General features: G+C 49.6%; 2 protein-coding genes across 9 annotated transcripts in view; one reads left to right on the plus strand and one right to left on the minus strand.

Annotated features, from left to right (window-relative positions):
* C7H2orf76 (chromosome 7 C2orf76 homolog) overlaps positions 1-24305 on the plus strand; it is a 43645-nt gene extending 19340 nt beyond the window's left edge. For all 5 annotated transcript variants that reach the window (XM_052793619.1, XM_052793618.1, XM_052793614.1 and 2 more), the window contains one exon: positions 22653-24305. In XM_052793619.1, the coding sequence (XP_052649579.1) occupies positions 22653-22744 (92 nt within the window). In that variant the 3' untranslated portion in view covers positions 22745-24305. The remainder of the gene's footprint in view (positions 1-22652) is intronic.
* STEAP3 (STEAP3 metalloreductase) overlaps positions 302-25677 on the minus strand; it is a 28829-nt gene continuing 3453 nt past the window's right edge. For 2 of the 4 annotated variants that reach the window (XM_052793610.1, XM_052793613.1), the window contains exons 2-5: positions 12954-13437; positions 11961-12488; positions 10205-10369; positions 302-3732 (exon numbers count right to left, since the gene is read on the minus strand). In XM_052793610.1, coding sequence (XP_052649570.1) covers positions 3442-3732; positions 10205-10369; positions 11961-12488; positions 12954-13437 — 1468 coding nt within the window. In that variant the 3' untranslated portion in view covers positions 302-3441. Of the gene's footprint in view, positions 3733-10204; positions 10370-11960; positions 12489-12953; positions 13438-15746; positions 16203-25677 lie in introns of those variants that run through there. The other 2 variants (XM_052793611.1, XM_052793612.1) reach the window with 2 other exon arrangements.

The raw sequence follows: 25677 nt of genomic DNA on the forward strand, positions 1-25677 counted from the left end.
TGATCCTGTGCTACATGTGCTGTGTAATATCACTAGTCTCTTGTAATGAAACGTATGTCTGTACACACTTGTGCCCTCCAACATGCACAACAGCTCTGTAGTTGAGGCCCTGGCACCATGGGTCCCAGCAATGATCATTTTCACTTACTATGTTGATAAAGAGACTCTACCAGCTGCTGCCTATAGTGGGTTTTATTTCCTAGTGGTTAAATTCTAGATAATCACACTACTCTACTACTGCCATTAAAGTAATGGTATTGTTTAGGGGGAGGAGGGGAAAAAAGACTCAAACAAGTTCTGATATAATTATATAGACCTGTTCAGAATATATTTTATATAAGTACAGATGCCAGTGATTAAAACTGGCCTTACACTTACAGCTTTTCAGTTGGTTCTTACATATCCCAGAGGCACATAGTAGGCAATGCAGAAAATAAAAATATAAAGAATTTACATTCCAGCTATATATTCTGCAATAATATATATATGTGTGTGTACATATATACAGAGAGAGAGAGAGAAACTCCAAGTACAACACCAGTTAATTGGTAAATTTTAAGCTAACCTCACTGAACCCCCTATCCACATAAAAAAATGCGTAGGGAAAAGATAATTGAAACATTCCTCAAACTACTTTTCAGCATTCCAGAATCAGAAGAAATTACTCGGACTCTTGTGTCAAAGGTTTTAAGGACCAGATGCCTACAGAAGGGACCATCTGAAATGCTGTTCTGCATTTATAGGAATTGGTTTCAGTCTTTAAAAGGGATGGTGACTGGCTGGACAGTATGTTGGCACAGGTGATAGCTGGAGACACTTGCCTAGCCTTTTTTTAGATGCTGTGGAGCTGCAGTAGCTGTGGGGATTTTGAGCTGGCTTGTCTGTCCTTCTGGGCTTGTGTCCATATGAAAAGTTCCATGCTGACTCACTAATGGAGCCAGCTCCTCAGGTAGGTCTGGGTGCCTGACTCTGCTTCTGCTCATGAAACCTGTCCCTTTGCCGTCGATGGGAAAGGGTGTGTGGGCATGAAAGTCATGTAAACAAAGCAAAGGTGCAAACCTTACTTCTGCTGGGCAGAAAGGTGAGTCTTTAACCTTGCAGCAACTCACAATAAAACCACACCTTTCCCCTTGAAGACAAAGCCTGCAAGCCTGTGTAATGTTCTTTCCCTGCCGCTTAATCCTATTTTTTTCTTTTGTTACTAGGCAGTAGTCTTGCCTGACCTAAAGATATGAAAAGAAGCTTAGGTGGGAAAAAGAGGCATTGGAGTACGCTATTGTAACCAGAAAATGTGTAAAGTGGTGCTTTTATGTTGACTTTGCTTGATAAAGAAATGGAAGAGAAGACTGAAAGAACAAGCTTGCTGAATCCAGTTTTCCCTCAAGGATGAGTTAAACTGGAGTAGGTGGAATTATACTCAGGTGAAACTGTCTCAAATCCATGTGGAAACTTGACCTACTATTCAACCACAACTAAATAGTGCTGGGTAATCAATCTGCTTGGTGAGAGATTTGATCAGGTGCTGATTTGGGCTAGGTTGTGGAGGTGCATTGGGAAACGTGAATAACCACAGCTTTCTGAAGCGGACAGTGGGAAAGAATGGTACCTTCCCTGTGTTGCCAAAAAACCCACAAAACAAAAAAAATCAGCTGGTTATGAAATCTAGGCATTTCCCTCATGCTGATTTCTTTCCATTCAGTGAAAAGAAGTGGCGTTTGGAGACTTTACTGTAAGCCTTAGGCAAGAACTGAAATCCCTCAATATCATCACTGGCACCGTGAGCAATAATATTTGGAGAATATTATTCATTGTAGTGATTTGAGGCTAAACAGGGAATTGTTAAGTTTCTCTGTGTAGAAAACATCCAGGTTGCAGAAGCAATGTTGGCTTATAGAAGGGCTTATGCGCCCCAAAGTTTATAATTTCCGCCCCCCATTTATATTAACTGGTCTAGTAACAAGTACTTTCTTGTCCCACAAACCGTACCTCATTTGATGCTGACAGCTGTTTTTCAAAGCAACACTGAACACTGAGTGGTGTCTTAACTGTAGGAAAATGAGGCTATTCTAGCCATGTCCTTGTATCTGATGTTACTGAGGTAGTCTTCTTGTGTCATCCTGATTGCTTGCTTTTAAATGAACTTTTGTGAATGGCTGTCCATTCTCTGTTTGGTGATTTGGATGTCCAAAACCTAAAGAATTATTCTGATAAAGAGAAAGAGCTTGAAGGGATAGAAAGTGACAGGTGGAAAATGAAATTAGGACAGAAATCTTCATTGCCCTGTACCTTGTCCAAAGCGGGTGTGAAGTCAGAAGAGCATTTGGTACCTGCTTTGTGATCTAGCAAGTGACTTTTTAAGTTGCAAAGCAATGAAGGACTGTGCTCAAAACGTACAATTGCTGTATTTTCATGTTGTGGTCAAGACTCACTGATCACTTTGCAAGACCATTTGAAGCTGCTGCTGTTTTGCCTGCATAAATGGGCATGTTTAGGTGACAGTGATTTCTAAAAGCTTCACCCTATTTGATGTAAGGCCAGCTGGAAGGCCTTGGTTTTCTCCATGTAATTTTGTGAAGCAGCAGGTCTTTCCAATAATTATCTTTGCTCTATTTCCATCAAATATTGCTTGAAACTTTGGCTTAGTAAAACAGAGAACATGCAGCAGCAGCAGTGGTCATCTCAGAGCCAGCGGTGGAGACCAGATGTGTGTTGTTAGGGACATCTATCTCTTCAAATGCTTTTACACTGCTGGAAAAGGTGCTTTATTTCCATAGCTTATAAACATGCACCAGGCACAGCTTACCAGACCAGAAGTGCTGTCTGTATTTGAGAGAACAGGGATACTTGGACTTGCTGTTAGGTTTGGATGCTTTTAGTAAAATCTGCAGATGCTACATGACGTGGATATTGCTGTTCTTACTTGTCCATGGAGTTCACTGAGGAGACCAAAACCAGTGATAATTCATCTTTCTAAACCTCACTGCCTTGATTGATCCAGACACTCAAGAGGCAGGATATCTTTGCTGTCATAAACCCCAGAAAATCTGTGCTACTTCGTATTAAAAAAAAAAAAAAAGGCATTGAAATTTATGAGAGCAGCTAGGGAAGCAACCGAGAAGTACTGGTCCAGGGAGCCTGCCAGCCAGCACCTCAAGTGACTGAGCTGACTAACAGAGTCCATCAGTTTCCCATGTATATTAGTGCTGCTAGCTCAGCTTTCACAGTCATTTTTAAGGCAATAATTGTCCTAGCAAATCAGCAATACAATTTAACTACTACTGTCTAAACTAGTTTCGTGGTCATCCATTTTCTAAAGTCACCAAATTTCATTATTTACCCACAATACAATTATACCAAAACATACATATATTTAAGGAAAAGAAACACCTTTATAGAAATGTTGATAGTGCTTTGAAATCCTCTGTCACAGCCGGGGCTCTGTTAGACGTTGCTAGAGGTCTCCCCACTTGAATATTCCCCCGTTGCGCTGGGCAGGACAAACTTCACGTATCTTCCCTTCTCCCAGCCCCTCCTGATTCGGAGAAGTCTTTGCTGGATGCAGGGCAAACTGAAGATGACTTTTGCTAGGATCACAGTACATGGGACGAGCAGCGTGAGGGTGTAGGTCGGAGGCAGGTAGAACTTGTACTGGTTCTCATCGAAGGCCCTTGACCATCCATACGTGAGTGTGTGCAGAGTGCTGATTACCAAGGCAATAAATCCAAGGGTGGACTAAAAGGAAGAGAAACACACGCCAGTTAGCAGAGGACCTTGTGCCTGGCTATTTTCCTATATTTTTTTACACTATTTTATAAGCGTACATAGCACAGAGAAAGCAATGAGTATTCCTGCGTTTCTTGGACAGAATAAAATGTGACTGGAAGCCTTTCCTAGGTAGCATGCCAGACTGCATTTTTCTTTTTCTATTCAGAGGTTAAGTGTGATATTAGAAACGCAGCAGGAGCTTCCCAGAAGATGCTGCCAACTCGGCTGAGAGGTGGGCTCCTGCCTCTGTGCGAAGCAGCAGCCCCCAGCCCCTGCCGAGCACGTAACTGCGGGCAGCTCACCAATGCTCCTCCCGAGCCGCAGGGGCCAGCTCCGCTGCCTGCTGGTCCATGGCTGGTGAGAGGCTGCTGACCGGTGAAGCATCAGCATCGTGGCTCTGGACCAGCAGTTGGCACCGTCAGAAGTTGGTGAAGCTGTAGCTTCGCACAGAACAAAGACACCTTCAGGTAACTGCTGTCATCTACAGGAAAATGAGATTGTGGAGACACAAGTGCTCTGTTCTGAGGTGAGCAACAGCCCTGAAGGGTTTCCTCCTCTGTCCTAGAGATCTGTGTTGGTTCGTGAGCCAGACCGTCAGGCTTTATGATGGGCTAAGTCCTTGAAATGGGAAGTCAAGAGCCCTTTATCCACTCAGGGAGGCAGTAAGAACTCAGGCCCTGTTCTGCAGGCAAGAACTTCCCCCATTTTCAGCTGAGATCACGGCTCCCAAGCACCCACAGACACAACATTTTGCCCGAATATTTCCAGCTCTCTCTGAGGGTTGCTCTCAAGAGGGCTTTTAAACTGGTCCCCTCACCAGTGGTTTCCTGCCAGCATCAGAGGTGGTGGCTCCCGAGTTTGCCAGCTCCCGCTGCCCGCTAGCACTCAGCAAGATCCGGGGGCTCGCTCCCAAAGGCATCTCAAGTACAAGCCATTGCTGCTGTATTTTCAAAGAAAAGCACTAGTGTAGCATATTGCTCTGCTGCCCTACTTGGAATGCTCCGTCTAAGCTTGCAATAACAACCACATTTCAAGATGCCTAGACAGGGAAAATTTTGCTGCTGATGTCCCTAACTTAGGGAAGGAAACCTTTACAAGTCAAAATATCTGGCTTGGTGCAGCTAGTCAAGAGATCAGCAAGAAACACAGTCTTCCTGAAGGTATGCCCAGAAAAGAGGACACAGCAGGGAAATAAGGGACCAGGGCAAGACAGGAGGAAGTTGGTGACATTCTCTCTTGGAAAAAATAATCTCAGCTGGAAAACTACTCAATTCAAAGCATCCCTTCCTATTTTTGATTGCTGGGAAACTATTTAAAAACCCAGACAACTTTAAAAAATGTACCATATTGTTACCAACAAACTAGACCAAGACTCTTCTAATTTTCAGAGCTAATCATTTAGGCAGCTGAGAGGACTGGGCAGGGAAGGGAAGGAGAGCTCTAAAACATGCTACCAGATCTAGGTACTTCACTTTTACAGCACCTATCAGGCAAGTCATGTGAGTGTCACCAAGTCCTGCCAAGATTTCACCTGTATGACCCCCTGCCAAGGTAGGGAACTCTTCTCTGTGTTACAGCTGAGCATTACTCAAGGTTGTGCCACAAGTCAGGAGCAGACCTGTGAAATGAACCTCAGCCCTGCATGCATCCCTGCACCCGTCCTTTCTTCCAGGGACAGCCGTCCTTCTTACCATAAGCCATGTCCGATTCCTAAACCAAAGTGGTAACAAGCAGCAAACCCGAACAAGGTCAAGACTGGTTTCACTTGGAAAATTAAGGAGGAGTTTGCTGCGCTATGCCATGATCGCAGTTGAACCTAACAGCGAGACCTGACCCATAGCTCACCCATTATTTATCGACTCTGAGCTTCTCTCCAACGGGCAAAAAAATCCCTGGGTGGCAAAAGGTTGGACGTACCAGCTTGAGACTCATCTGGCAGAGCAGAGATGTAAAACAGGGCAGGGGGAAAAGGGGACAGAGTGAAGTCCAAGGGCAGCAGATACTTTCTGCCCTGGGCGGAGGGTGCTTTCGGAGTCAGCCCCAGCAGGGCTGTATGCATGGCAGAGATGTCGGAGCTGGAGATAATTAGTTTGTTCCTCTACAGTTTCTCTTTCAACTGCTGCTGGTACTGGGAGAGAGTAGGAGTGCAAATTAGTAGGACAAAAGGTGACAAACCATCACAGGCGCTCAGTGACCCACCTTTGTGTGCGGACGGCGGGGCACATGAAACAAAAAAGCTAATTGGCAAAAAACGCGTGGATAAGCCGCCGGTGGCTGGAAACAGCGCTGGCAGCTCCTCAGACAGCAGCAATGGGCTGATCTGCTCGTCAGACAAATGAGGGGCTGTCTGGTGAGAGCAGGGGGTGCCTGGGGGGGGGGTCCCAATGCTGCTGCTGGCTGAAGGACCTGTGGTCAGCAAGGCCCCATGGCTGCACCCACCAGACAAGCTGTCAGCCAGGTACAGGTTGGTCTGTAAGTGCACAAAGCCCAAAAGTTTTGCTGATCGCAGCTTGGCTCAGTATATACAGCTCAATATGTACTCAGTATAGTACAATGCAGAGCCTGCTGAGCACCCTACGGGGGCTGATTTGCCGACGTGCTTAGCCCTGATATCACGCTGAGTTCTGAAGCTCTGCTCTCGTTTATCCTCTCAGTGCAGTTTCTGGCTATGAAACTTTTTTGGTGTTTTTTTGTTTTAAACAGTGGCAGGGATTTCTTTTGCACTGTCACAGCATGGGGAACGTGGGGCCATCATCCATGTAAGGTGTTACAGCCCTCTGAAAGATGGCTGTATGAAGATGGTATCTTCCTAATGCAGGCTTTGCATATATTTTCTGTTCTGTATTAACTCTTATATCTTCCCCATCTCCTTGGTGGTGTTTGCAAGGCTCCCTGTAATGCATCAGCAAAGGCGACTCAGTTGCATGTGGCTCATTTAGAAATGTCTGGGCAGCGTGCAAAGCAAATAGCCCCTTCCTGACCCAAATATGTTTCTGACTTCTGCTGCCGTCAGTCCCGTGAAGTCATTAGTTCCACGGAAGCGGCTCTGGCTCGCACTTCATTGACAGGAGGGTTAGAAAAGGTCTGATGACACATTCTTTATATCTTGCGATACATGAGCTAAGAAAGAAACCAGGTCAATTCAACCTTCAAATTCCAGGAGGACTTCTCAGGATGGGAAGGTAAAGGCAATCATACACATTTTTACTTCTCAGCCAATTAGAGTTGATTTGTAAATCACTGGGGAACATTAAAAATGTCTACTATAAGTTGAATTACATAGGAATCACTCCTGTTATCCAGTGTCTAGATCCTCTACATTCAGTTCATCGAAACTGGACATACAGGGGAACTGTGTATCCAACTTAACTATAATTGAAATTTGTATATGTGCAGGGACTACTATAAAAATTAACTGGTTTTTTCCTAAAACCTTAGCAACAATCCAAATAGGATTTTGGGCCCATTAGGCAACAGATATGCATTTTAAGAGTGTGGCAGTATCCCATGACATTAATACAGGTGCACACACTGCTGTTGGAAAATGTCAGACTTGGGAAGCTCCGGGTAAGGAGGGGACGAAAGTGGCTCCTGAATTTGTAACAAGCCCCAGCCCTTTCCCAAACGTGGCTTTTGATACAGCGACTCTCAAACGCACCAGCCAGTTCAACTGAGATGGCAATGAATTGCTGCATTTTCTGGGAGACATCTGACTGGGGCGGCTGTGCTCTGCATTTTCCCTCTCTTTCACTTTTCCCAGGCATGGGAAGCCACGATGCCTCTGACGTGCTGTAAAAGGGTCAAGTGCTAGACATCTCAACCATTTGAGAAAGCAGCCTCACGCTTCACCCCTTGTATTTACATTGTGCCGCTGTGCATTAATTCAGGGAGGATCACATCGTGCTACGTGAATGTTAACCTCTGGAGCCTGGGAGCAGTAGCTGTATCTGCTCTTAATTTCCTCAAGAAAGGCATCACCAACTTATTGAAGAGCAAATCACTTAAAAGAGTCCTCATTAAAAAAAAAAAACCCAAAATGGAAGCTAACATGCTAAGAGATCTGTAACCTGCTCTTTTTACATGATATTTCCACAGTAGGACACAATACCAGCTGAGCCTCTCCTGCACGTGATCAGCTGGGAGCTCGTGTCGCACTGTCACGCTTTATCCCATGCGGACAGAAATAGGTGTGAGTATCTTTCCATGAACTAAGCCAGCCAGTTCCCGTGTGGGGCAGCCAAGAGCTATTTTGGAGCCGACCATCACGTATTTGTCTGGCCCCAGCGCCGCCGATATACCCTTAGAAAGATGTGGGAAGGGGTCCCAAAGGGCAGATGCGACAGTCGCGTTACATGGACTGGTAGGAGACGGCAGCAGTGCCTGCCGTGACAACGTATATAGTACATGACACAACGCCAGCACCCTCCAGGAGAGCTGCCAGGCTGCCTGGGGAGCCAAAGGGAAATGCAGGGGGGTTCAAAGCCCCTTTCCAGGCTGCAGGGAGATACTTCCCTTCGTTTGGGATTCCTGGTATGAGATGCCTAAGCCAGGATCAATTTACCCAACATCCCAGCGGCTGCAGCCCTGTCCTGAGACATGGTGGCAAGAACTAATTATGCTCCCATTGTCCGATCTGAAAGCGAGGTTTAAAGCTGCGTCTCCCTTCTCCCCAAGGGACAATCTCTTGGGGTCAAGCTCTCCTGGTGAGGCTCTTCTACTCAGTGTAAATAATTACTTACTAGCCCAGCAAGAGAAGAAAAAAGACAAACTGACTTGCTCGTTTGGTGATCGGGGCACTTGCGGGGGAAGCGGGGGAGCAGGCTTCAAACTCCTGCTCTAATGAATATTGAATTATTTATATGCTGCTGAAGAGCTTCAACAGGAGAGGCTGGATGGTAAGATATTCACCTCCACATCCCCGAACCCTGCCCTCCCCTTTTGAAGAGTTAGACGCGTACCAGTGTGATGCGTGGGGAGGGTCCGCAGGGGAGTTGCAGGGGGATGGGGTCCCACGGGGGCTCACGCATGTTGGGGTGCCCCGTGGGTCACTGCAGCCGGACTTGAAGCCTGGTGCATGCTAAGCAGCAGCCATGTAGGATACACAAGTAACAAGGGGGTTTAGGGCTATGGGATACAGTAACGACACGGTGAGTGGAATTTGGCCTCAAAATCAGCTCTAATATGCAGGGAATACTTGAAGGTTCATTCCCTGCTATCCCTGTTAGTTAGCCCTAAGCCTGGCTCCAAGCACATCCCTGAGAACGCTGCAGCCCCCCAAGGTCGGGGTTTGTGAATGTCCCACACGGTAGACTCGGGTCACTAGGGGAATTTGGCCCTTGGGAGCTTGGACATTGCTGCAAGTGGGAAGAAGGCTCCTAGACCACTGAATGACTTTGGAGAAAGAAAAACTACATTCCTAATTCACTTTTTAGAATCAGACATCGACTTGTGATTGAAATTATACCCAGTTCTCTGTGCTTCTTGGGCTCTAGCATTATAGACCAGTCTAAGCCTTTTTGAACCTGTCTATTGAATATTTGGGTGCATGCAAGCTCTGCTAAACCTGACCTTCCCCAGCACTGTCCTCCCAGGTGCTTTCCTTTTCAGAAGCTCACTCTCCCTGAAATGCAAGGGCAGATCTGTGTCCCGCAGCCAGCTGTCTCCGTGGCAGGTTACCTGCCTGCCTTCCACAGCCTGGTGCAAACTCCCCGCATCATCCCCGAGACGTCGTGCATGCTGCAAACTCCCCGCAGCAGCTCCGACGTGTCGTGCATGACTGACACACGACCGGCTCCAAGGGGGATCTTGCCCACAGAAGCGAACAACCCTGCCCTCTCAAAACGACCCCGAGGCTTTCTGCCTTTCTACCTTGTGTGACTTGAGGAGTTTTTTAGCTGTGAACGGCCCTGCTGCTCCCGGGTACCAATTGAGGGGGGAAAGGACTCTGCAGAGGGGTGTCACGCAGGCAAAGCCCAGGCTGGTTTTTTTCTCAGAATCTGTAACTAATGCTGCTAAATGCAGGGTGAGAAAGAATCTCAGCCAAGACGTTAAAGACTCCCTCCTGCAAAGCCTGCTGCTAATCCTCACGTGGATGCCCATGACACATTACATTTTCCCTTCCCCCTGAGACAGCAGGACCCTCCACGGACCGGGTGAGCCCTGCGTGGGAGCAGCACGGCCCCCCGGGACACACCACATCCCGCTGCCCAGCCATCACCACTCGGTGTCACCTCCTGGGTGGGGGGTCCATGGCTCTGGGGTGCACGGGGAGGTGTGGAGTGGCAGGGTTTGCCCCTGACACCGGTGCGCAGCTTGCAGTTGCCGTGCCGGAGCAGGGATGTGCTGGGACGGCAGGTCAACCTCCGCCCTCCGTGGTCTGCGCGAGGGTCTGACTCTGACTGCAAAATCACTCTCTGGCATCGGCAAATGTCAAGTTTACCTGAATGAAACTGAATTCCCTCCAGTTGAGAGAGTTTGCGATGGATGGAAGTGAAGTGATGGCAAGTAACGACAGCAAGCCCAGGGCAATTATTCCAACAGAGATATAAATCTCCATCCTCCAGACTTCCTCCTCTACCCAGATATTCATCTTCTTCTCCACAGCCTGGCATGACAATGAAGGTTTGTTAAAACGGAGCGCTTAGGAATAGAGGAACTGAATTTTATCTGTATTTGTTCTGGTTTTGGAAGCAGGTCTCCTGGATGAACACTGGGTCCTATTCACACCTTCAGCACTATTTGCCTGTGTGGGAGGTGTGGAAATGCTCTTTTATCCCACTGCCATTTGGCCAAAGCTAGACCTGATTTGAAGACTGCTGGGAAGAACTGCTGAATGCTCCCAGCTCCCACAGCCCGTAACCACAGCAGCAAGCCCCAAAGTCACATTTGGAAAGATAATTAGAATGAGAAGTCAGTTTAAAGCCATGAAAACAAATACAGATGCTTGAATATGCAGTAGTCTCCTAATAACCTTTGTTTTAAGTGCATTTAGGGGGGAAATTGTTCATGCTAATGGAAGAGAAGATGGGTTTTATGCTGCATGGCAGAGAGGAACATTTAGAACTGTCCTCTTTAGCCCATTAAATGGGTTTAATTTACTAAACAAAGATGTTGCTAGAAAACAGGAGGTAGAGGGGAAATGAACACAGGATGCTTGTCTGAGATTAATGTGCGACTGTGGCAATCGAGAAGGACCTGCTCAAGACTGGAGCTGAGAGGCTGGGGATATTGTCTGATGGTTGCTTTGAACAGGCACTGCTGCCAAAACCAGCCATCCTGCTCCCCTCTGCGCCCGCGGCCCCTTCCCTCCTCTCTGTTGGGACAAGCGTTTGGAAACACTCGGGCGAATATCCCAGCACAGAAAGCAGACTGGTTGCGGGGCGATTCCTTGATCGGGTTCCCCACTCAACTGCATAAAGTTTGTGCCATCCCAGGAGGGAGCGGGGTGGAACAGCGAGAAGCCAGGGGCCTGAGAAGGGCAGAATCACGTTTTCCCATGGCACTGCCGAGTTACAGAGCTGGCTGAATTGCCTGAAGGTAGCAATCTCACACTGGATAAACACTGCCGAGGGTCTCTAAGGCAATAAAGTCCTTTTCCACTTCCTCGTTCTCTTAGACTACGTCCAGTTCTTCACCATCATTTTGTTAAAACACCTGGAGGCACATTGTAATGAGGACACAGCTTCTACAAAACACCCCCCTCCAAGTTATGACTTGGTTACTCCAGCAGGCACCTACTGTGAACGTCAGTGTGAGCAAACAAGGATCTCCCAAAATCTAGGGAGAAAAGTTGAGGGGAACTCCGCTCCCTCCACCACTGGATTTCTCCCCTCCTAGTGTTTTTCTTGCCTCTGTCCTAGTCTCAGACACGGCAGGTGCCAGGCAAGGCTGATTTCAAAGGCTTGTCCGTGCTTCTGGGGAGCGATGGCACAGGGGAGTTTGATCCTAGCCCTGGCAGTAAATGCACGGGCAACACCCTGCATTTACTGGTCCTCGGTGCAGAAGGGTGCATGCCTGGTATGTGGAGCACGCTTGCTCCGTGGAGGAAGCACTCGTATGGATAACAGCTTATTCCCGCTGTCCCGTGCGTGCTTTGGAAAATGAATGCAAAAGCCAAGATATTAAGCCCGCTACCCAACACCTGGATGTGTGTAGAAGATTACTACAGGTGCTGACCTGAGGAGTACCCGCATTACCTGCTTGACGGCCGTCTCGATTAACTGGTAGCGGTGGGAGCGGCGCATGGGCAGACAGAGGCTGTACATGGCATGCAAAGCCGCACAGAAGAAGCTGAGGAGACCAATCTGCTTTCGGTGCTGGAGCCACTGGTCGAGCCAATCTGGAAAGCGCCTGTATTTGGTGCCATAGTAGAGCTGTGAGCAGGCTGCCAGCACCCCGGGCAGGTAGACGAGAGACAGCATGACGTAGGCCACGCAAGGCAGCGTCGTGTTGACCACCTCGATGGGGATCTTGTAAAACTTGTTCTTGTGCTCCCTGATGTAAGGGTGGATGACCTGCCGGATCAGGTTGTAAGTGAAGAAGCAAAGAAAGAGCCCCAGAGCCAAAAAGATGGGGATTTTCCAGGCTGGCAAGAGGCGCAGGGGAATGTTCTCGATCTCACGGGCTGACGACATGCAGCCCATGTCCACAGGAGTGAATCCCATGACTTGAGCAATTTCTGCTACGGTGCGCTTGGCTTCTTGGTTATTTGAGCAAATCAGAACCTGCAACGAACAGAAAGATACACGTAGGGCAAAGAGAGATCAGGCTGCTGGGAACGAGTGCGTCGGGAGGGATGCTGTGCTAACGGGAGCTTACATTATTCCACTGAGCATCATGCTTCCTGGCAGGCTTTCTGACGGGGATTTACCATGGCTGCCAAAGACCTCTCTCCTGGACGAGTTTCCTTTCATGTGTGCACCACCAGTTTGTTTTACTGGCTGTATTTAGATAAACAGACAATTAAATAATCCTTTTACTTAGGCAGAGGCTCCAAGGACTACAAAGTGTGAAGTAAGTGAGGGTACTTCATTTCTGAGCAAAGAAATGCAGAAGCTATGGGGTGGTCTCTGAATGCCATGGCCAGCACTCAGACCCCTTCTCCTGGAGCCTAAGGCCATTTGCTGATGCTGCCAGACCTCAGCTGCTGAAACAGTTGGGATTTGGCCCTTGTCAGAAGAGAACAATACCTGCTTATTTCCATCCCTGGCACCTGACTGCAGCGTCCACGCAGAAACCACGTTAAAACCCTTGACCACGGTGCAGGCTGGGAAGAGGGAAGCCAAGTACTCGGCGTTGGATTCTTTGTGATGGTTGATCTCGGTGTTGTTACTAACATCCACCAGGATCTTGCCCACCAGCACATCAGCCAGGTCACAGAGGGTGGAGTAATGTTCCCTGAAAACCGCCACAAAGATGACATCTGTCTTCTTCACTGCCTCAGCCTGGAAGGTGACTTCTGCTGCGGAAGGGAAGAGGCCGGCTTTTCGCTTCGGGTTGCGGCTGCCGACCACCACCTTGAACCCGGAGCACACCAGGCGGATGGCCAACGACCGCGCGAAGTCCCCGCTCCCCAGCACCCCGATGGTGCGGCTGGCCGCAGGCGTGATGCTGGGGCCACCCTCCATGCTCCGATGGCCCAGGAGGGGTTTGGCCATGTCTCCTCTGGACATCCTGGCAGGAAAAACAAGGGGAAATGCAAGTTCACTGTGAAGCTCTCGCAGAGACCCAGACCACATCAGCGGTCGTGGGGAAAAATGCCACTTAGGCCACTTCAACAGAAGTGCACGTGGTTTTGGTCCCAGTAGCCCAGGACCCATCTGCCAAACCCACCAGCAAGTGTGCAGTTATGCACAAGCACCATTGGAGGGGGACAACACACCACGCTGGGTTGGAAGGCAAAGAGTCTTAGGAAGGTTTCCCCGGTTTGTGAGATGCAACACCTGCTGGATGCACTCATCCATCCTTTGCTGTTCTTCATGCTGACATCTCACACTGCAAAGCCAGGGCAATGCTAACAGCGACCAGGACCAGCAACTCTCAGACCTCCATGGCGCTACCAGGCATCTTCTGAAAAGCCCAGGGCCAGGGGTCCATGGAGATCCCCGAGCCTACATCTGGAAAAGCCAGAGGGGTGCTTCTGACTTGCAGGAGCACAATCAAGGCAAGGAGTTTAAGATTAAATGAAAGTGTCCTAAAAGTGGTAAACGAAGACAGTTGCAGCCTTTGCCTGTTCCAATATTTGGGTCTGGCAAGCACTGTTTGCTTCAGCTCTTCAATGAGTAATGAGAACATACTCGTGACATTTAAAAAATATATTAAAACATGATGGGATTTGCTCATGAAAGATCTTGATGAGCTTTACAAACCTTAATGAATTTTGCCCTGTAACACTCTGCTCTCCGTAACAGATTAGATATTGAGGCCACGGAGAGGTTTTAAGCAGATCAATAAATTCACAGGCAGCACACCAGTCGGCCCTGGAGGTCAGAAGAAACTCAGGCAGGGAACTGCCAGGCTGCTCACGGGCTGTGCCGCCGGCGGCTCAAATCTGCCTCCCGACTTAAGGAATGGCAAATTTACCCTTAAGGAATGGCAGATTCCTTAAGGGCAGATTTTTAAAGGGCCCAGGAGGTGGCGCAGGGAACTTATACACCAGGACATCTGGCTTTTGTATTGGGCACACCGGTGAGATTATAATGAAGACCATAATCAACAAACTCATGATGTAGTGGGGACCGAGACAACTTGGTTTTGGCAAAGTACATTCGGCAAAGTACAGTCTTGCCTTATAGCTAGTCAAGTTCTTTCAAAGTGAAGGTGACCAGTCTGATGGGGTGACCTGGTCCCTGGTGCAGGCTGTGTTTTTCATCGGCTTTTGGAAATGTCCTTCACCCAAGGCTTTTCTGGGATTGGTGCAGTAGTGATGCAAAGGGGAAGAGCACTTCTGCATGAATAGTTACCAATGGGAAACAAAGGGTAAGAAGAAAGAAATAGTTTTCATAATGGGAATAGGTTATCAAGGGATTTCCCTGAGGATCTGTGTTGTTCAACATGCTCATAAGTAGTCTGGGAAAGGGAATGAATGTTGAGAAGATGGAGCTTGTGCATGATGATCATTTAGGACAGTCACTCTGTATTGTGAAGAATCTGCAGAAGGATCTCCTCATTCAAAGTGCCTCAGCACTGAAATTCACTAATGACACATGGCAAGAGCTGCCTATGGGCGTAAACCCCCCTAACTATATATGTACACTTTAATGAGCTGTACATTTGTTAAAACCACTCAGAAAAATGATCTGATGGTCACATTACTCTGAAAATACCAGCTTGGTGCTCCCCGGCAGGCACACATCAAACAGAACCTGAGTTGCTGGGGGAGAAGATCTCTCACACAGCAACCACGATCTCTCAGCCCTGCTCCTCATGGAAAGCCTCCAAAACACCTTCAGCAGATGGACCTTGAAACTGTAATTCACTGTCCTGGATACAAAAAAATCACGGCTTCAGTGACAATACTGTTTCTATGGCAGAGGTCTGTCTGCTCTCCCCGTCTCTCACCAAGCACATCTTGTCCCAGAGACCAAAGATGCGTGTTCACGTGGAAGACGTGCTCTCAGGAAGAAACAAGTGCCAAAGAAAGGCATGCTGATTTCTCCCCTTTAATAACACCTTTCCTCTGCTGCCCACATATCACGTAGACTTTCTTTCATGCTCTAGGTGAGTAAGAGAGTCCTGTTAAACACAGAATAACTCATACTTCACTCTGAAGGTTTCTGCTTCTGTTCCAGACTTGCAGAAGGGTTTGTGTGCCGCAAGGCTGATCTGGTGATGCTGGCTGTGTCAGCTGGGTTAACCCAGGCTGCTGCCTGTGCGCACACCCCTGCCTTAGGTGTATTCCATGTGTATCACAGTCACTAGGATGTTTCATCCAGGAATTAGTGGGAAAGGCGTACAAAACAACACAGAAAACACTACTGTACCACTGTATAAATCCACAGATCGAACAGCACACTGCAGTTCTGCTCACTCCACTGCAAAAAAAAGGGAATAAACCTAGAAAAGGGCCATAGGGAAAGACAGAGATGTCAAAGACTGTCAGCTTGGAAAAGAAACACATGGGTGAGGAGGTAGAAGGGAACACCCAGGATTTCTCAAGGTGAAGAGCAACCTCACAAGCGGAGCTCAGGTCAATGAGAATGCTGGAGAGCAACATGGAAACACCAGTCCTCTTCGTCCACAACCAGCTGTGCTGCAAAACCCCTAGTGTAAAGTAAAGCAGCTCTATCTGAAAAGATGTTGGTTTTTTTCCTGGCCCCTTCTTATCGGGTGCTTTATCAAAAGCTCACTGCTTTACTTTTTAGAAACCTTCTTGCTTCACCTAAATTTATTCACGGCCAGAACTATTTGTTCTAGGGCCAATGCTATTGTTCAGCCTAATGAGCTTTCTTTCGTCCCCCCCCCGCCCCTTTTCCACCACCTGTACGCACAAAATGTTATCCCGAAATAGAGAGATGCATCTCTGGCTCTCAGCCAAGGGGAGAGAAATCAACATCCAGGGTGACAAAGCGGTTGTTACTTGCAGACTCATTTTATAATCAATCTAAAGCACCTCAAAAGCTCTCTCCGTGCTCCCACGGGGATGTGAATTTTGCTGCAAGCAGATTTTCTTGTAGTGTGTTTTCTCTGTCCTGTAACTGCCACTGAACATGTAGAGAGATGTTAGCAATGTTTGGAGATAAACAGCTTTGCTGTCTCCAGTTATTTTGATTAAAAAGGATGACAATTAAATGGCCTTTGAAGTCAGCAGGATAGTTAAAAAGTAAGAAGCCTCAAAATCTTTTCTGTGGGTTTGGGTGTGATTATTTCAGTCGTGCTCTGACTGTCGGGGCTTTGGAGCAGGACCCGTTGCTGCTGCACAGCCCTCGGTGGGATGGCAGCTTGGTCCCCGCGGCCGGCTGCTGTCTGCCACCGTGGTCACGTTGCTGTCACTGCCACGCACCAAAATCCTCCCCAGGAACAAGGAGAAAATCCCTCTTGCAGTGTAAATGCATTTTGCAGAGACAAACGCTGTGGTCTCTGCCTAACAGATGCCTGGAAATGGAGTGTCTGATTAGGTAACAGTTTTTTTCACTTCTGTATCTCTGCGGAGCATGCAGAACACCCCCCCTCCCCTCCTGCCACCGCCCCTGACTTACCATGTCCACGCTGCTTTTTCTGCACCTATGGACAATGTATTCCCTGCTTAAAACTCTCCTTCCCAAAGCTAATTCTTCACGGCAAGGTCAACCCGTCCAAACCCAAGTCAGTGCAAAGCACCGTGGCCAGGATGCTGCGGAGTCACCCGGCGGCAGAGGAGGCCAAGAGTGAATACCATGGCATTCGGACACATCTTTAGTGTGCTGCAGCCTTAGATAAACCTTATTTATTGATCTTCCCTATCAAGGAAACTGCACCCCTGCTGAGTTATGACACGTGCAATTCAAGGAGATCGGTTTCTTACCAAGGAAGCTACAAGATGATTTAAAGCACAGCCTGGTGGAAGTAAACTACCTTCGATCCTAACCAGGAAGCAGCTCCCTAATTAAAATACGTAATACAATGTAAAGCTGCCCTTCAGCTAGACTATTAATGACACCCTTATATCACTGCATGGGGATGCTATGTCCAGCTCTAGCACGCTTGTTCCTCTGTGCAGTTCACCACTGCATTGCAATTACTGCTATTATTTGCAGGACAATAGCAGCGATGGGCAATGAGCAAGACGGGGAACTCCGCTCTGCCAGGCACCCTACCAAAACTGGCTGGAAGGCCACTCCTGCCCCAAAGAATGGGATCAGACAGACAAAAACTGGGTGAAACGAAGCAGTCAAATCTCTGTTGCCGAGGCAGAGGAAGAGAGGGGCTCTCACAGAAGAAAAACGTGGATAATTCGATGTATTTTGCACCTGAGGCTTGGCAGAGGCTGTTAGCTTAGGCTCAGTGCCAGGCAAACAAGGTTTTTCTGCCTCTCCGCCCACACTGAGCGGCCTCGCTCAGGTTTTGCAGCAGGACTGCCGTTCTGGATGGAGCTGGGCTGCAGGAGCCCACTCAGGTGTCTCTGAGCTCACAGCAGAGTCGACCTGCCAAGCAGATCATCCCCCACCGTTAATGGGGAGCCGGCTCAGGCGTTATCCTCTTTCGACAGACGTGGGGGACTGAGATACTAATGATAACGGGACTCCAGCAAGTTTGCCTGGGAAGACCCAGATATCCTTGACCACGTCTTTAACAACGAGACCATCTTTTCAGGCCCTTTTCAATTCCTCTGGTACAGGAGCATAGCCTAGCTGGTTCCGGTAACTCGCAGTCTGGAGGTGTTTGAGTTGCAAACCCTGAAGAAGGATGGAACTGTGGTGGCAAGGCACGAACTCCACTTCAGTTCTGGCCAAAAAAATCAAGACCTGTTTCACTGCCTTGGTATTCAGATTTATCAGATAAAAGACAACTTAGTTTTACAGTAACTCTAATAAAAAAAGTGATGTCTTAAATATACTGCTGAGTCAAACTGTGCCGAAGAACAGGGCAGCAATCTCATAAGAAGCTCCAAGTAAACGTCCTGTCCAGTGCAACCGAACTGGTTCCTGTTTGCACAAAAGCTCATCTCTGAGCTCAGCCTCACATACAGAGTCCGAGCCAGCAGTCCCTTGGCTAAAACAACTGCTTTTGTGTCTTCTCCCGAGGTCAGGTTTTGTTTAGACCGACCACAGCTGAGTCTCACGTAGCTGTGGATTCAACACGGTGCAGGTCATCACAGAGCCTGCTCTGTGCTTTGGCTTCTGCCCTGGGTGTTATTAGAGATAAAGCACATGATTATTATCTACATCCCCTAATGAGCATTTCGGTTGAAAGACCAGCAAGCCACAGGAGGAATCAACTGATGTAGCAGAGCCCTTGGTCAAGTCATTGCAGAGGAATGTCCCACTTTCTGCACTGGGACGGTCCCTTTGGATTCTGCCAGCTGCGGCTGGCACCCAGCTCCACGGAGCACGGTCCCACAAACACACACCCCGGAGGGACAGGGGTGATCTCTGCCCCCAGGGGCCTTTCAATCTACATGGAGGGACCTTTGAACCATGAAGCTGAAGCCCTACAGCTTCTGTTTGCAGAGCCCAAGCCATGCCTGCTGGCGTCTCCTGCTGCATTAACCCTCGAGAAGCCCCAGCTGGAGAGGAGCATTCAGCACCTGAAGTCTCCATTCAGGTCTTGCTGTGAGCAGAAATACTCACTTTTTGGCTACAGCCATTTTGCTTCCAGGGAAAATAAAACATTTAAGTCTCTTTCCCACACCCGGAGCGTCCCTCCGAGGAGCACAGCGAAGCCAGTACCATGTACCTGTTGGGACTGGAACAGATTTAATTAAGAAAAGGGCTTATCCAAAGCTGCTTTAACCCTGGCTCTGGTCCACATTTCAGACCTTTCACTCCTGCCCAGGCTGACTGGAAATAACCCCTCTGCTCTGCAGGCGAGGGAAGGAGGGGGAGAAACCAGGCTTGCTGTCCCTTTCCCTCTTTCTCCTTCCAAAGCAGAGTTAACTCTCCAACGGCGCAGACCAGGAACTGGCAAAGGGAATAAATCACCTTCGGCATTACTTCAGCCAGAAAAGCCATGTTGCAAACCTACCTGGGACGCCGGCCAGGCCATCAGAATGAGGAAATGCCAGGAGCCGGGCTCCCCGCCGCCGCCGTCCTTCGGCCCCTTCGTCCGTGTCCATGGGGCGCACGGGGCAGGGAGCGCTGATGGGGAACGGGGGGGCTGTTCACCCTGTGCCTGTACTGACGGGCTGGGGAGGTGGGACAGGGACCTGCCCTGGGGGAGATGGTCCTACCCCGAGCAGGCACCCCTGGGTGCTGAGGCTGTCCCCTGCGACATGGTGGGGACGGACCTGCTGTGGGCTCCCGGGGTTGCTGTGACCCCAAACCTGCTGTGGGACCTGCGGGGCTGCTTGACCCCAAACCTGCCGTGGGCTCCTGGGGTTGCTCTGACCCCAGACTTGCCATGGACTCCTGGAGTTGCTGCATGTCCCCCTGCCACCGCTCTCCACCCCACTGCACTTTGCATTCACAGGTCCTCATCCCTCCCCCTGCCCCAGGGCAGGTGTTTATCTGATTATCTCATTTATCAGGCATTTATCTGTTAAAACCACTTCCATAAGCTCCTGCAGAGCCGGCTTTCTCCCCTCTATCTCTCGATTCAATTAACCTCACCGCTTCCTCTTTTACCCCCAAAGGACACGGCAAACGATTTGCCCTCTCCTTCTCTGCAGACACATTCTGCATTTTGAGAACAGGTTTCACATCTCCCTTCGGTTTTTCCTGCACGAATGAAACCCAGCTTTCCTCAGAGCTGTTATTTGCTGAGAGTCCGACCACTCAGCCTCTCTTCCTTGCTCTCATTTTTCTTGGAGGACACACACAACTGCATTTTCCAATCGAGCCCGAGACACCGCTTCCCCAATGTGCCACTTCTCTTTCCACACCCCAGCAGCCTGTTTGCTTTTGCACAACTGCGTGACACTGTTGACTCATGGACCACGGTGCCCATCACCCCATCCTCTGGTTCTCCACGGCCGCTGCCTGGCCGGTCACTCACCCGGTGTCCACACGGTCAGTTGGTCCTACCACACAGGGCACAACTCGTGCCCTGTTTTTTTTAGACCAGCTTTCCAATTTGTCACAATCTTCAATTCTTAGTCTCTCCTCTAAAATGTTTCCAGTCCCTCCTAGCTCAGTGTCACCTACAAATTCAGTACGTGCCTCCCTACTCCATCACCCGCTAATGAAAACATGGGCTGACAGGCACTGACCCTCCCCACTCCATATACCCTCTGGTTTAAACATGGATAAATATTGAGGATGTTGGTTTTGGAAGCCAGCAGTGAAGCCAAAGGCATGTCCCTGACCACGAGATGTTCTTCACCATTACCAAAATTCCAAAACATCTTTCAAAACAGGGGAAAGCAGAGGAGAGAGAGCTACCGGAATTTCTCACCGGGGCAAAATAGTCTCTTTTTCCCACCCAAGCTCAGACATTTTGGCTACAGTTTTCCTATAGAAATACGTCAGCCGGTGGTCACTTTGCAGGGACAATTTCCCTTCCCAAGGTTAAATGGGCAACGTTAATGCTGAGCAGAAAAATCACCCGCCTACGATATGAAACTAGAAAATGAACTTTTGGGCTGTTCTTTTCATCAAAACTATGTACTTTTAAGCACAGTTACCAACAGGTTCTGCCATAGATAGCCCCTAACTCTCCTCTCCCAAATTTGTCTCCAAAGGCAAGTGACCCCCCATTGCAGTACCACTTCTCTGCAGCAAAGTCCTTGTCTGAAGAGCTTCCTCTGCTCTTCTGCAAAAAGATTTTCCTGCCCGTGCCTGCTGTGTCGACAGAGAAACGAGAGAGGCTTGAGAAGGACCTGCCCTATAATAAAACTTCATAAAATGGGAATCTGAAAGTCTGGGAAGCCCAGAGGTTTCATTGTAAGACCATGGAGAGCACAGACCTGAAGCAAGACGGGGCTCTGCTAGAACAGTGCGGATGCTGACATAGCACACAGGACTTTATCTGGCTGATGTGACTCTGAGTAAGAAGGTTATTTTCCCTTCTTATCATCTCACAGTTCTTAAGTGACATAAAGGGGTGGTTTACAGCAACTTCAGGTGCCGTACTTAAGTCTTATGTGGCTTCTCTTGGGGTCTTAATTCTCTTGCTGCTCTTACCAAGTTAATGACTATTTCACAGTGACTCACCCATTTCTGAGCCCTCCCCTCCCCGAAGTGCGGGGAGAGCGGGGAAGCAGCCAAAAGCCCAGATGGTGGAAGCTTCTCAGGTAGATCTAATAATGCCCTGCGGCCAGACACGATGGGAGGAGGTGCTCCTGCCTGAACCGAGATGGGGAAAATCTCTTCCGCTCTTCTCCGGGCAGCGCGTGCCATTTCTACTGGGAGCTCGAGGCCTTCGGAGATGGTGAGACCTGACTTCAGCAGTCACCGCAGGGAGCTGGCAGGCTCCGACTGTTTAAAACCTCTTTATTTTGTTCCAGGAAAGATGCAGAGGAATTGCACTGCGTGCGCATGAAAATATTTGGATTGGCTATTCCCGTGCTGCAGTGCCTGTTAGAAGGGTCTCCAAGATCAGCACTCCCTCGCCTTTCTGATTTTGCCTCTCTCCCGGTGACTCAGAGGATGCACAGGACCACATGGGGGGAGAAGATGGCCCGGGAGGCAGTGTGGGGTGGAGGGAAGACACAACCGATGGCATGGGCTCCTGCTGATCTCTGGCTTTCCTCCCTGGGAGCACAGGCATGGCACACAGTGCACAGAGGTAGCTCTGAGCCAGCCCTGAATAAGCACAGCAGCGAAAACGGGGTGCTCTGCCCAGGAAAGGCAACGAAGCTCACGCAGGGCCACGTTCTGCCTCTTCTGCCTTTCCCAGCAGCTCCTGGGAAGCTACTGGGAAAGATGGAGCAAATGCGACCGGCTGACCAGGTGGTCCTGTTCAGTGATCCAGATGGGTGGGAGATGGGTGGCAGAGAGATCCTTTCCACTGAAAGTCAGTCAACTTACTGCCCTGAGATGCTGGGACCCACAGCACTCTGCCTTCCCCTTCCCACCCTTCGTTGTTTGCCTGTGTCTGGCAGAAACGTGCCTTTGGTCCGACGTGCCGGAGAGCAGAGCCAGCTCGCTTCACGTTTTCCCTGGCACTGGCAGGGGTCTCGCTGGTCAGCCCGGGGAGGCGAATTCATCTGGTCCCTTCTCTTGAGGGACACTGAGCTACTAACATCTTGCTGCATGTGTACCATTCTGGCCATCTATTTTACATTTCTCTTTATTTTTCTTCATTCCTTCAAGCAGGTGATGAGACCAACCAGAAAGGAGGAAGAAGAGGGAGCGTAACTGACCTGGGAGGAGCTGGAGGAAAAGCAAGGGAAGGCAGCAGGTAGCTTCACCAGGAAAGGACCGTGGAAGGATGATGACTTTACACTGCCTTGTTAATATAGCACTTGTTTTGCCTAAGCACACTATATTCCTGGGGGCATGTTCAAGGCATGCTATGGACATACCTGCTGTGCTGCGCGGCTGTGATGGGCAGGAGATGTGTCTGGGAAGGAGAACACCTCGGTATAAAGCAGCAGCAGAAGGTACCAAGTGAGTGCTACCTTCTCCGGGACGAGGGCAGCCTGGTGCATGTGTGCGGCTGTGCACAGCATGCCTTCCCCCAGCAGCCCAACCACTTAGCGAGACCCGCGTGTGCTGGAAGAGTACAAACACCACGTATTTCACCGCCGCTCAGGAGAGCCGTCCTGTGCCCAGCTACACCGACTGCTGCAGAGGGAACTGATGCTGTCTGCCTAGTCGGTTCTGTCCATCTGGGATCCCTCTTTGATGGTCTTTAATGCGTTTTTTAAAGCCAGTTCTACTGGAGCACTGCCTCCCACACCCACCTTTGGCAAGGACACCCTCGCAGTGAGAAGTTAATTTATTCTAAGTACCCGAAGCAATGCATGTTCGTACCTGTTAGTGCTTGCACATGGTCAGTAGTTGGTATCAGCATACTTTAGTGGTGGACATGTTATCTACAGATGCTGATTCTTGAAGCCTATGGTCCGTGGGGAGCTCTTAGGACATTTTTTCTGAAGAAAGACTACAGTGGTGTATCCGTATGAACTAAATGGAAATGCATATGCAAGTGTTATCAGAATCAAGGCTTTAGAGAGACTCACTGAAAATCTGAGAACCTGGAAAAAGGATGGGAGGAATTTCTGTCTCAGTTCCTTAAACCCTGGGCAAAATTTTCGAAATGTTCAAATGATTTAGGCCCGGAAGTGCCTAAGGGCTTTTGGAAATGGGACGTAAGCTCCCACGTCACCGACGTGCTTTCAAAATGTTTTATGCTTTCAGTTGAGCTACATTTCACTTAAACTTAGATGAAGATGGGAAGCTGCTTAAGCCACTGTAGGGCTGCAGGGAAAACTACCCTATGAAGAAGCAGTAACTTAACATTTGGAAAGAATTAGCATTTGCCTCCATCGTGGGTTTAACAAAAAGCTAATTCTAGTCAGTGATGGCAAACTTAGAGATAACAAATCGGTGGGTTTTAATTCTTGGTATGTGCTATCTCTTACCACAGCTGCCAGTGCCTTTCCCACCTCTTGATAGAGCCGGTGTGGCTGGCCTACTCCTTCCACCATCGGAAAAAACGTGTTTCCCCCCGAATCTAAACCTGCTTCTATTTATGGGTGTGATGTTACAAGGCCACAGTCAAAGCATAGTTCCTAACAATAAAAAGCAAAACAAACCAAAAATAAAAAGCAAAGCAAACAAAAAAAATTATTATGCTTTCAAAAAGCATGTTTTCCTGGGGTTTGGTGTGGTTTTTTTAAACAAGGACTTGTTGAGTCATCAATGTGTTCTTCTTTACAATTATGGAGGAAATCAAATATGCGCAGTGACCATGGGATCTTGTATTACTGTACATTTGTTTCATAGCAAATGTGATTTTAAGAGAGGAGAAAACTTAAGCTTGATGTAGTATTTAAATCTTGTTAGTCCTCCATCTCCTCAGCCCACAGGAGTATTGATGCTGTAGGCGATGGCCTTCCTCTCCCGCTGTCTCTCAATTTTGGTTTCTTGCCACAGGAGGCAATTTTCCCTGCGTTAGTTTTATTTAGACTATAGCGAGGGAAATGATTTGGGGTCTTCAGTACCCGTCTATCCCCCGCTCAGCACAGCGGTTGCGGGCATTACAAACACAAATGCTCCCTGTTGTTCAGCAAAGGGGCCGTCACAGCCCCGCGCACCCCCCGGCAGACGTTACACCCTGGCCAGGGTCACAGGACAGGGACAGTCCCACCCCAGGTCACATCACCTGCGGGATGGTCCCACCACAAAGTCACCTCTCCAATTCCTTCACAGCTTTCCTCCTCTGTTACTCGGACACAGATGAGATGCTGAAGTCCCCCCCATAGAGCATCCAACCCTGGTATCTTTTATAAGCCCCTATGTCGGTACAGAAACTACACGGCCGCTCCCCGCTCGCCCCTGAAGGACCACGGGCCCTACCCACGATTTTTTATATCTCAGTGGTGATTTCTCCCTGCCTGGAAGAAGCTACTCATCTCCTCAAAGCATTTGGCGAGCTGAGAATGAAAAAGTGAACCTGCTCTCCGAGGGACACAACCCGACTTGTGCATCCGCCGATACCTCACCACCCCACCGCGCTCAAGACGACCGCACCGCGAGTCTACTTGGAACAGCCCAAACCGCCCCGTTTCAGCCGGGTTTGTGCCCGGTGCCAGGGAGTTTCCCGAACCTGCAGGGACGTGTCCGGCAGCCACGGGAAAGCACTTCCAGTGGACACCCCTCCTCGCAGCCCCGGGGACGAGCATCCCACCGGCCTCTCCCTGGGGATCACCCGGATTTGGGACACACCGGCCCCCTCGGAAATTTCTGGCGGGGACCTGGCCCCGGCCCCAAACCCAACACTCGCCCCGAGGCGGCCACGGCCGAGACCGCCCCGGGGGCCGCTCCCGCCGCCGGCCCGGCCGCCGCTGCCCGAGCCCAGGCGCGGAGCGCAGCCCGGGGCGGGTCCGGCCCCCGCTCCCCAGCCCCGCCGCGGGGGTCCCCGGGGCCGGGGGGTGCCGGCGGGACGGGGCCCGGGGATCGAGCGCCCTGCGGCGGGGTCACCCCCGGCGGCGCTGCCGAGCCGAGCCGAGCCGAGCCGAGCCCCGCCGGCCCGCACTGCACGCCCGGCTTCGCAGGTTCGAGCCCCGCCGCCGCCGCCGCCGGGCCCCCCCGTCGTGGGGCAGCCCCGCCGCGCCGCGTCGTCCCCGCAAGGGCGAATGCCGCTGTGCCCGTCTCCCCCCCCCCGGTACTC

This window comes from Harpia harpyja, chromosome 7 (assembly GCF_026419915.1).
Source record: "Harpia harpyja isolate bHarHar1 chromosome 7, bHarHar1 primary haplotype, whole genome shotgun sequence".
Lineage (NCBI taxonomy): Eukaryota > Metazoa > Chordata > Aves > Accipitriformes > Accipitridae > Harpia > Harpia harpyja.